The sequence below is a fragment of the Pseudopodoces humilis genome, chromosome 7, assembly GCF_049639895.1.
Source record: "Pseudopodoces humilis isolate 2021_Gansu_Grassland_sample_001 chromosome 7, ASM4963989v1, whole genome shotgun sequence".
Taxonomy (NCBI): Eukaryota; Metazoa; Chordata; class Aves; order Passeriformes; family Paridae; genus Pseudopodoces; species Pseudopodoces humilis.
In genome coordinates, this window is record NC_142206.1 from 7,994,111 (window position 1) to 8,005,409 (window position 11,299).

At 58.5% G+C, this 11,299-nt stretch overlaps 1 protein-coding gene across 2 annotated transcripts; it reads left to right on the plus strand.

The window, feature by feature from the left end:
- The first annotated feature begins 99 nt into the window (after positions 1–99).
- SYT12 (synaptotagmin 12) lies at positions 100–10,842 on the plus strand. Of its 2 annotated transcripts, none has more exons than XM_088057517.1 (8): positions 100–191; positions 4,642–4,706; positions 5,996–6,189; positions 6,494–6,886; positions 8,950–9,165; positions 9,260–9,380; positions 9,539–9,672; positions 10,213–10,842. In XM_088057517.1, exons 2-8 carry the CDS (start codon positions 4,670–4,672, stop codon positions 10,384–10,386), a joined length of 1,269 nt encoding a protein of 422 aa, XP_087913643.1. In that variant the 5' UTR covers positions 100–191; positions 4,642–4,669; the 3' UTR covers positions 10,387–10,842. The 2 variants fall into 2 exon arrangements, with proteins under 2 accessions (XP_087913643.1, XP_087913642.1); XM_088057516.1 differs by lacking the exon at positions 100–191 and adding an exon at positions 1,797–2,101 and having other exon boundaries at positions 10,213–10,841.
- Positions 10,843–11,299: the final 457 nt, after the last annotated feature.

An 11,299-nucleotide genomic window follows, 5' to 3' on the forward strand; every position in this document is an offset into this window, starting at 1 on the left:
GCCTCATAGGGAGGAGGTGGAAGGAAGCCAGGAGTCCTCATGGGAGTAAACATTAGGTGTGGCCTAAAATGGGACCCTCTCTGTGGAGAGGGCAGAGGTGGCTGGCTCCTGCTCCCACACAGGAGTGTCCAGCTCACCTGGAACAGGTCTCCCACCTGTGGTCACTGATTTCATGGAGAGCTTGGCCAAAGGTAAGTGTTTGCTTTAAAAAGGAGGAGCTTTTAATAGGTGAGCTGGTGTCTGTGTGAGGCTGGGTGAATCCAGGTGCCCAGCTTGGGGATTTCTGAACCTCAGCCTGATCCAATCCTGTCAGGAACAGCTCTGGGGGTCACTTTTGCCCAGAGTCTGGAGTGGTGAGCCCTGAGGTGCCCTGCAGGAGGGTGCTGGGTCCCAGGCTGTCCTGTAGAGGGACATCCTGCCACATCCCTGGGGATGCAGAGGAGCTTTGGGAAGTGGGGAAGGACCGTGGCCTGCTCTTTTCCAGCTGTACCCAGAGGAAGAGCCAGGAAGCCTCATGGAAAGGAGCCTTGGCTGCAAGAGGAGGCAGCTCTCCCACCCAGGAAGCATTTTTGGTGCAGTCAAAACTTGCTGTGTTTTCTCCCTGAAAATGAACTTCCTACCAGGAAGATCATGAGGGCATCTCCCAGTGCTGCCCTCCCTGGATCTTTACAGAGCAGGGAGCCTGGCCCTGTGGCTGGGTATGAATGTTCCTGGGAATTACAGGTCCTGGAATGTCACACTGGTCCATGGCCTCTGACCTCACCTTTTCTGTTTGTGTGGGTGTTTTTTCCCCACAAAATCACAATTACTCCATTTTCTCCAAGCAAAAATGTTTCTCCTGCTGTCTGAAATTGCTCCTTGTTGTCCTAGAAGTCACCTGACGTTAAGGTGAGGTGGCTGAAGCCATGGATATGAAGGCAGGGAAAGGGAAGATCCCACAGGAGGGTGTGAAGGCACAGTCTTTCCAATGGTCCTGGTGTGGTGGGCATGGAGCCAAACTGTCCGAGGGGCTTTTGGGGCCAGATGCCAAAAGGTTCCACTTTCTGCTGCAGAAGGAGAGGATCTGATGGTTTTTCTTAGGAATATCCACAGCCACGACCTTGCTGGACCGCCCCAGGTGTCCCCATGGCCAGGAGGGACACACACCTGGAAGCTGTTTGGGACAAGGGAGAACCCAAGGATTCGGCTTTGGGGTGGTGATCCAGAGAGCACAAGGGGCTCTGCACCTTTGAGGGACAAGGGGAGGGGACATGGGACCCCGTGGAGAGAAGCACTCGTCAGGGTCCGTGGGGAGGAGCAGCTGGAGATGCAGAGATGTGGATGGATGGGGGAGTCCCTGGGAAGTGGGATTTGGGAAAGCCTGGTATGGCCAAGCACACAGCAGAGGGTCTCTGGTGTGGGAGGAGGGACTTGGCATTGTCCTTCCTCACTCCTGGCTGGGATTTGATTTGGGGTGCGTTCGCAGGGGTTTGGGGTGAATTTTGTTGGGTTGGGGTTTTTTTTGTTTGGTTGTTATTTTTTTTTAGTTTTTTTGATTTGTTTTGTTTTGTTTTTTTTATGGCAACTTCCTCCGGAAAGCTGGGAGCCTGTCAGGCAAACCAGAGTGAGAGACCCCCGGGGTGGGCAGGCTCTGCCGGGGGGTTCGGGCTGGGCTGAGCCAAGCCCGGGGAGGCGCGGAGACCGCCCAGCTCATGGCACGGATGAGCTGCGGCTCCGCCCCGGGCTGGGCTGGGCGAGGGAGCGGAGCCGCTCCCGGTCCCGCACCGCCGGGAAGCATCCCGGCTCCGGGGGGGACATCCCGGATCCCGGGGCTGGGCTCTGCAGCCGCAGGGACCCCCGGGCAGCGGTGTGGGGGCTGTGCCCGGTCCCCGCGGCCGGGAAGCATCCCGGGGTTGGGGAGTCCCGTGGATCCCAGGGCTGAGCTCGGGGACCCTCGGGCGGTGCGGGGGGCTCTGCCCCGTCCCCACCGCCGGCCGGGCGGGCCACGGGGGTCTCAGGGCCCCCCCCTCCCCCCTGGGAGCGGACACAGCTCGGCGGATGCCGGGGCCGCCCGGGGGTCCCCGCGCTGCCCGCGGATCCCTGAGGATTTGTACCTGTCCAGGTAAAGCGCGGGGGGCACCGGTTCGGGTGGGATGTGTCCCTTGTGGGGGCTGGGGAGGGCGATGGGTGAGAGCAGAGCCCAAATCCTTCTGTTTTGGCAAGTTTGGGATGCGTCTTTATTCGTGCCAGGAGCAAGCTCCATCCCGCTTCTGTGGCCTGCGGATGGAGGCCGGGCAGGGCAGGAGAGCGGTGGAAGGGGCTGGCAGAGCAGCGCTGCAGGACCGGCACCACCGCTGAGCCGAGCTTAGCCCGGGCTCAGCACACCGGCCACGGGTGTCTGGGGCAGGACAGCGAGGGAGGATGAGCAAGGAGATCGCTGGAACCTGGGTTGGGACGTTTGGGGACTGCAGTGTGCTCGGGGGGGGTCATAGCCAGGTTGGTCCGGGTGCTTTGGGACCAGCAATTGGGGTCACTGTGCCTGTGGCCTTGGCAGCAGCGAGGTGACAACCCCGTGAAGGCTGGGGGACCCCCTTTTCCAGGGGAGACAGGTGGCTTTGGTGCTGTTTTTCTCTACCTCGTTGAGCTGTTTTATTGTCCCTCCAAGCAGGAAGAGGGACTTGAGCTCTGCAGCAGCTCCCAAGGAAAATGAAGCTGGCCTGGCATTGGGGTGTTGAGATGGACGGAGAGGGTTCTACACCCCAAACCTGGGACTCTGCACCCCAAACCAGGGCTCTGCAGCCCGATCTTGAGGTCTGTGGGTGAAAAATCCATCAATCCCTGTGCTGCCAGAAGCGGGAGAGCGGTGCCTCTTCCCTTCCCAATGCCTCAGGCTTGATTTCCCAGGGATTTGAGCAGCAGGTCAGGGGGATGTCAGAGCAGCTCGGTGCAATGCTCCAGGGAAGAGCTTAGTTAACAAAAAAAAGACATAAATCCTTCCCTGAGCACCTCCACCCCCGTTTCCTTGCTCAGGAGAGATTGATGCTGTTTTCCTAATAGGAAAATACCTCTGGGTTTCATCCCAGTGCTGAGCACTGCAGTCTCTTTCGAGGTGATGCCTTGGAAATCTGCTTAACTTGATGCTTAGAGCTCATTAGAGAGGGAGGTTTTGGGGAGAGCTCTGAAAGGAAAGAAAAATTACAAAGTCCTTCTAATTTCCTGAAGAAATTGGGAAGAGAGATGGAAGGGGTTTAAAGGGGATGTTTGTCTTGCAGGGAAAGTCAGTCCTGAAAACTTTGCTGTTTTCGTATTAAAAATAATTGGGAAGCAGAGAGAGGAACAGAGCTCCTTGCTTGGGCACAGGGGCTTTCCAGGGCATAAAAAAAGGCAGTTTAGGGTAAATCTCCATCACGATGCTCTGTTAAGATGTCAGTTTTCAGCACTAAACAGCAAAGTGGGCCTTGAGCTGAGCTCAGCCCATAGCATGAGCTCAGCTAGGATAGGAGTGTTTTATCCATTGCACAGGGAGATTTGTGCCAGAGAGAGGAGGGTGGGGAGGGACTGGGCATCTCCCAGCCCCATCCCAGCATCGCTGTCACTTCGGGTTACATTTAGGGCTCCCCTTCCTCCTGCTATCCCAAGGATAGGCTGTGTGCCCTGCAGAGGAAGCCAAGCCAGCACAGCTGATATTCCATGCCATGAAATTCCCACTTTTGCCTGTTGAAATCCAAGCCTGGATGGTTTTGGGGGGAGCTGATCACTGCTCCCCCCCACCCAGTGCCTGAGGCTGTGAGCACCCAAGGGGAGCTGGAAGGTGGGGCCCAAGTATTGCAGAACCATCTGTCTGAGGCCAATCCAGCTCCATGAGTGGGCTTTGGGAATTCTGGAGAAGGGCTGGGGGACTCTGAGGGGGGTGCGTGGGGGTTTAGGTGCAGTGCGGAGGTTGTGTCCCCTTGGGGTTCTGTGGGATCCCACCAGCTCTCTGTGGTCTGTGATTCCCTGGCACAGATGCCAGGGAACAAGGGGTGCTGCTCAGTTCCCATTGGATTTGCTTGTTGGGTGTTTTTGGGGATCTCAAACCCCTCTTTTCAGGAGTAGCGGCTTGGATAAATCCTCCTCAGCATCCATGGTGCCTTGTGCTAGGATCTGCTTGGGAGAGCAGCTTCTTTCTGACTTGACTGGGAAAAACCCTTTTGTGGGGGAAGGCCATGGAGCTTTCCTGCTGCAGGAGCTGATTCCTGGGGAGGAACATCCCCTAAACCCCACAAAATGGGAGAATAGGGCTGCCCCCCTCGGCTGGGGCCGGGGCAAAGCCTCAGGAGAGGCTGGGAAGCTGCAGGAGGCAAAGGAAGATTTCAGCTGGAAAAGCGGCAATGGGCTCCTGGAGGGGCAATGTACACACGCTGAGAGGTTGGGAATGTCGCCTGTTTAAAGGCTCCCGAGGTAAATCGAGCGGCTCTGCCCCTTCCCGAGGGTTCCTGTCCCTCCTTCAGCTCCTGCCGGTGGCTGAAAGGCTTCAGCTCGTTTGCTCAGCGCCTGGAAGCGGAGCCAAGGCTGGGAGTGATGGAGGGGGAGCAGTGATGGAGCATCCCTGCTGGAAAATCACAAGGCATTCATTCTTCAGTTCTTCCCCTTCATCCTAACGCTGTGTCTCACGCATTCCAGGCTGTCCCGCTCGCCCGGAGCGTTTGCCATGGACACTGGGCACGTAAGCAGATCCCGCTTCAGTGGTGAGTCCTCCCCAGGGAGCCCAGGAAGGGTTTGGGGCAGAGCGGCTGGTGCTCTCACACCGAGGTTTTTTTGGGGAAGGGTTGGCAGGTCCTCACTGCTTTCCGTGGGGAGAACCCTCTGCTCCATGGGCCTGCTGGGTTTTGTTTCCTAAAACAAGGGTAAAACCCTTAAATCCTCTAAGTTTTCCAACGTGAGTGCTCAGCCCTCGGAAACGAGCTGGAGGGAGGGGGAAGCAGATTCCAGTTCAGCTGGGATTTGCACTTGGAGTTCCTCAGAGCCAGTAAAAGATTATTCTGCTATTTTTTATTTCCAGTTTTACCCCTCCACCATAGCAGGAGCCTGGGAGCTCTGTCACGGGAAACCTCCAACTGCTTCCCACAGCATCCTTAGCCGGGATGCAGGGATAAAGCAGAGCCCTTTAGGGTTTTGGATCAGGGTGGATGAAGCAGGACCCGGGTCCCATCCCAATGTTTAACCTCGCAGATCCCTGTGGGCTGCTCCTGGGATCCAAAGCAGGTGCTTTGGATGCGAGTACTCAGTTCCTTCTGCTGTTCCCGCTGGAGGAGGGCTGGGGGGAGCAGCAGGTTGTCCCTGCGCTCGGATGCGATGTGGGAGTTCAGCCTCGGCTTTGGGCTTTTTCCAGCTCCGAAGGAGGGAGCTCTGCGGCGTGATGATGCCGGAGGACTCCCCGGCAGCGCTCCGGGATGAGAAATCCTCTCTTTCCCCCTTTTCCTGTGCTGCACGGGGCGGCTGGTGCCGGTTCGGTGCGGGAGTGATGGAGGCTGGTGCAATGCAGCAGGAACCGCTCGCAGCCCAGCCCGGCGCTCCCTCCCCGCTCGCTCCGCCGGCACCCGCGGGGCTCTGCCTGTTTCCAGCAGCTTTTCCTTTGGTTTTTCCCTTGTCCCGCCTTTCCGTGGCATCCCCAGGCAGCAGCTGGGCCGAGGGCGATGCAGATGTGCGCTGGGCACATCTGTCGGTGGCACAGAGCCGCAGCTGGCAAAGGGACCCCCGGCACCTCGGGAGTGACACAGCCACTCGCTGGCAAGCGGGGCTGGGACACAGGAGAACTTCATCTCCCGGGAAAGCCAAGCCAGAGCTGCCAGTTTTTGGCCGGCACAGCCTCTGCCTGACCCGTTTGCAGCCACCCGGGTGGGAGCTGCGGTTTATTCCCTCCTCGGCCCATCCCATCCTCGGAGCTTGGAGCCGAGTTCCCGGCGTGGAAGCAGCCGAGGCTGAAGGCTCATTCCCGGGATTGCGACCAGCTCATGGAGCCCCCTGTCCCCTGCAGTGGCCTCCAGCCCGCCGCGGTGGGAGATCGGGCTCTACGCCGCCGGCGCCTTGGCGCTGCTGGGAATCGCGGCCATCAACCTGTGGAAGCTCTGGCGCTCCGGGAGCTACCCGGCCCCTTCCCCCTTCCCCAACTATGACTACCGGTACCTGGAGCAGAAATACGGAGCGGCGTGCCCGGACATCAGGAACAAGGTAAGGGGGGGAAGCTGCCCTTGTCTACTTCCCTTTGCAGAGCGCGGGATGCGGGAGGGGTGGGAATATCTCCTGGATCCCCTCGCCGGGGGGAAGAGCCACGGGCACCAACCTGGTGCTGCCGGAGCTTTTGAGGGGACCGCTGGAGCTGGGAGCTGCGGGAAGCTCCGGGCTCGCTGCCGCGGCAGCTTGAGGCGAGGCAGGGGCCGGGATGCATCCAAGGAGGCGGCGGAGAAGCCCAGCTGTCCGGCTCCGCACGGAGGGATGGCATGGATGGCAGCGCCTGCTTTCCTCTCCCTGGCAGCGAGGGCTGGCCCCGGGCTCGCAGCGGGCTCCAGGTCGGAGCTCTTCGTCCCGCAAGAGCAGCCTGAGGGCAGAGGACACCTTGGAGAGCATCCAGGAGCTGGGCAGCCTGGAGCTGATGGGCAGAGACCTGGGCCTGGCCCACTACGGCCCCCTGCGGAAATCCATCTCGGCCGACTCCCTCAACTCCATCTCGTCCATCGGGAACAACTTCGGGCAGGATTTCACGGTGGGGCAGGTGGAGGTGTCCATGGAGTACGACGGGAGGGCGGCCGCCCTGCACGTGACGCTGCTGCAGGGCAAGGACCTGCTGGAGAAGGAGGATGCGCGCTTCGAGTCCTGCTTCATGCGCATCAGCCTCCTCCCGGCCGAGCAGATCGTCGGCATCTCCCGGGTGAGCCCCTCATTCCCACCCAGACATCCCCACAGACCCCTGGGCACACGTGGCGTTTTGCGTGGCAGCGTTCCTTGGCCGCATTCCCCAAGGAAGTGGTGTGGTTTGGGAGCAGGGAGCTCCAGGCATGCCAGGATCGGAAATGGCTGGCACAGGATTTGGGGGATACCAGCTCCCCAAGGCAGTGGTGGGGTTTGGGAGCACGGAGTTCAAGGCTGGATGTGGTTGGCATGAGATTTTGGGGTGGGTCTCATCTCCCCACAGCGGTGATGGGATTTGGGTGCAGAGAGCTCTGGGCTGGCACAGGATTTTGAGGATTTTGAGGGGTGTCCCAGGTGGGTTTGCATATCAGAAATGCGGCAGAGGCAGGAATGTCTCCCCCTTGGCTGGGATTTGGGCTGACTTTGTCATCTCCGAGCATGGCTGGTGGCAAGTTCTCCTGCTTGACTGTCCCTGCTGTGGGAAGGATGCAGTAGCATGGGGAGGAAGTGGCCTTGGATGGGATTTGGGTGGCAGTGGCAGTTTGGGCAGGTGCTACTGGTGTCTTGCCACGTCCCCACAGTCCCCTGAGTCCCCACAGTCCCTCTCCTTCCCACAGCAGTCCCAACGCTGTTCCCTCCCCACAAAGGATTGTGGAAAATCCATGTGGCAGCACTGGCAGCCACAACCAAGGTTGGATCTGGGGCAAAACCTCACTTTTTAGGTGCCTCAAAAGCTGCTTTTGGAAAGTTTTCTTCCAGCAGCTCTTTTATTGCAGAGTCAGTTTGATTCAATCAGGATATTCCAGCAAGGAGTAGGAATTTGCATTCCATTAAAGCACCTCTCCACTGGGGTGGAGGTGCTGCTCCATCCACACAAACCAGCTGCTGCCTCCAAAATATTTCCACAGTGCCCTTTTAGACCATTTTTCCATCCAAATCTCTGACTCTTTATTTATGCTCTGGAGTTATTTATTATTTAGTGTCATTATTTATAATTCACCAGCACAATTTACCTCCTCGGCTGCCCCAAGGCCACAGTTATAAAGGCCCAGCTGCTTTTTTTTCCCAGTGCTTCTGGAGGGATTTTAAATAGCAGTTCCTGTTTGGTTGTACTTGATCCAGAGCTCCCAAAATACAGCGTGGGCTGCAGACAGACAGTCTGTAAAATCTGTAGGGCTTTAAAATCTGCTCTTCACACAGAGGAACTTCAATCCCCCAGGGACTCTGGAGGTTGGTGGTATCCAGTGGGAGAGCATGGACTAAGAAGGCAGGAATGGCAGGTGCTGCCTTTGTGTCCTTCCTCCCAGGGATGGAGCAGGGCTAGGAGCAGACTGAGACAGGAGAGAGTCCTTGGGGCAGAGGAACCCTCTGCTGGGGGGCTTTTGGGGTGACACAGCCCCACAGAAGAGCCCCTTCTCCACCCAGGTTTGGGTGGCTTTGGGGAGCTGGTGGTTCCACTTAGCTCCATGCTATCCAATCCTACAACTTTCCATCCTATGGGACAAACCCCTGGTTTGCCTACGACATCTTGGATGTGAAACAGGGCTGGAGTAGGGAAAAAAGAAAAATCCCTAAATTTTTGACCTCGGAGCATTTTCCCTCGGCCAATTCTTTGGGATCAGCACCTGCAGGATGAGCCATGGGAGCTGCTGCCGCCTCTGCTCCCAGAGAATGACATGACACAGGGACAACAGCAGCCAAATAGCACCATTCGCACTGGGCACGTTCAGGAGTTGGTTCTGCTCGGAGAAGGTCTGGGGGTTACACCTTGTGGCCATAAATCCTGTCGCCTGATGTGCATCCGCACTCCCAGGGAGTTGGGATGTATCTGAGAGCACCGGGCCAATGCCGATTCTCTAATTAAAATAATTAATAGGCACTGGGGCAGGTCACAGCCCTGATTTTCATGCCAATGGCTGAGCAGTTGCTGTGGTCAGGCCGGGAATAAACCATCCCTATTGGATGGGGCGTGCCCTGGGGATGGCCTCCCTGCACTCCTTGCAATTCCCATGAGGTGGGGTAGAGCTGGGGAGCAGCACCCAGCCCCATGTGTGCCAGGGCTATCCCTGCTTCCCACGGCAGATCCAGAGGAGCGCCTACTCCGTGGCCTTTGACGAGCGTTTCTCGGTGCCGCTGGATCCGGCGGCGCTGGAGGAGAACAGCCTGCGCTTCTCCGTCTTCGGCATCGACGAGGACGAGCGGAGCGTCAGCACCGGCGTGGCCGAGCTCAAGCTCTCCGACCTGGACCTGGCCACGCGCCCCTTCAACGCCTGGCTCTACCTGCAGGACACCAACAAGGTGAGGCAGGAGTGTCCCATCTCCCAGCTGGGATTTGGGACAGTGGGAGGTTGTCGTGTGGTGGATGTTGTGTCCTGGATGTTGTGTCCCACAGGCGGTGGACACGGTGGGGGAGATCCTGCTCTCCCTGAGTTACCTGCCCACGGCCGAGCGGCTCACGGTGGTGGTGGTCAAAGCCAAGAACCTCGTGTGGAGCAATGGGAAGGTGACCTCAGGTGAGGGGGGCTCCGTGGTGGGGTTTGTCCTGATTTATCTGATTTGCTACCCGGGAGGGCTCTCTGTGAGGACAGACCTGACACCAAAAAGGGTCCCCCCGCTTTCTCCACATCGCCTGGGACACGTGTGACTGATCCCTCTCCTGCCCTCTGAGCAGATCCCTTCGTCAAGGTGTACCTGCTGCAGGACGGGAGGAAGATCAGCAAGAAGAAGACAGCAGTGAAGAGGGGAGACACCAACCCCGTGTTCAACGAGGCCATGATCTTCTCCGTGCCGGCCATCGTGCTCCAGGTCTGGCCCAGCCCAGGGTGGCTGGAGAGGGAGGGAGGACACATCCCAGTGCTCTTCAAGCTCCCCAAGCCCTCCAGTGGGGAGCTCCTGGGGGTGTGGGGTTCTGGGGAGTGATCCTGGGAGCTGTGGGGGTGTGGGTCTGGTTTGGGGCGGATGTGTGGGGGCTGTTGTGGGGTATACGGATGTGTGGGGGCTGCTTGGAGAGGTGTGGATGTATGGGAATGGCTGCTGGAGGGAGGATGTGGATGTGTGGGTTGGATGCACAGGGATGGTCTGGTATGGGGACAGGGGCAAAGATGGATTTAGGGGATGTGGGGGAAAGAGGGAGCTGTGTGTGGGGGGTATATGAGGGTGAGTATTTAGGGATTTGGAGGGGTTTCAAGAACAGGGGGTGGGTTTGAACAGGGTGGGGGCACAGAGCGTGTACACGGGGCATGGCAGGCTGGGTGGTGATGCACGGATGCGTTGCCCATGGAGAGGGCACAGGGATATGTGTCTGGGGGGGTCTGTGCGAGGCCATGACAGCCCCGTGCCCCCCAGGAGCTGTCCCTGCGCGTGACGGTGGCCGAGAGCGGCGAGGACGGGCGCGGTGACAACACGGGCCACGTGCTCATCGGGCCCGCGGCCAGCGGCATGGGCACCACGCACTGGAACCAGATGCTGGCCACGCTCCGCAAGCCCATCTCCATGTGGCATCCGCTCCGCAGGAATTAGGCCGGATCTGGGGACAGCGGGCCTGAAGTGGGGACTGGGTGGCACCGCACGAGGACGAGGTGCCGTCACTGAGGAGCCCAAAACACCGGGAGCACGGACAGAGCGGCTCCGTGGGCACGTTCCGGGTCACCCCTGCACGTGCTGGGCCAGACCTGCCGGAAAGGAGCCCGAATGGATCAGAATCAGCAGGAACCTCCCCAAACCATGGCTCCCGAGCGTTCCACGTGCTCCCAACGGCCTTGAAATCCGTGGAATCCTCAAATGCAGACTCTGAGCGAGGGAGAGGGGAGGATTCCTTTGGAAGGTGGTTTTCGGGTGGGAATCGTCAGGGGGGTGATAAAAGCCAGCCTGGCGTGGGTGGTGATCCTGAGGGGATCTTTTGTAGTGACTTTGGTGTGCTGTGCCAGGGTTGGAATGTTTCCAGTGAGAATGGAAAAAGGGAGCAATAACAGCAGAAAATCAATTGTTACATACGGCTTCTCCTCCCATCTGTTTCCCCACACAGTAAATCCCTGCCCATCTCCACTGGCTGTACAGGCAGGGATTGGTTTCCAACCTCTTGGGACTGAGGTCAGATCCATGCTGGGAATCATCCCCTAAATGTCCAGTAGGATCAGGGGCAGCTTTTCCCAACCAAGCCACTTTTCCAACCCAAACTTACCCTCAGAGTGCTCAGGACAGCACTGCAAATTCCTGCTCCTTAACACAACTCTCACAACTGGCGATTGCTTTTTCCAGCCTCTAATCCTGGACTTGGGCTGTGACTTACCCTGCAACTCATTTTATCCAAGATTTGGGCATAGAGAGGAACATCTTGGCCCTATGACCCAAGGCATGGTTTGGGCTCGAGGCCTCCCCTTCCCCATCCCTATTCCCATTCCCAGGCACACCTGGAGCAGGGCTGAGCCCCCTC

What these genes read in the sequence shown, in the direction of transcription:
- SYT12 (XM_088057517.1), top strand. Translation starts at nt 4,670, where the DNA reads ATGGACACTGGGCACGTAAGCAGATCCCGCTTCAGTG. An exon ending in AGATCGTCGGCATCTCCCGG is followed by an intron (nt 6,887 to 8,949) that starts GTGAGCCCCTCA and finishes TTCCCACGGCAG; the next exon opens with ATCCAGAGGAGCGCCTACTC. An exon ending in ACCTGCAGGACACCAACAAG is followed by an intron (nt 9,166 to 9,259) that starts GTGAGGCAGGAG and finishes TGTGTCCCACAG; the next exon opens with GCGGTGGACACGGTGGGGGA.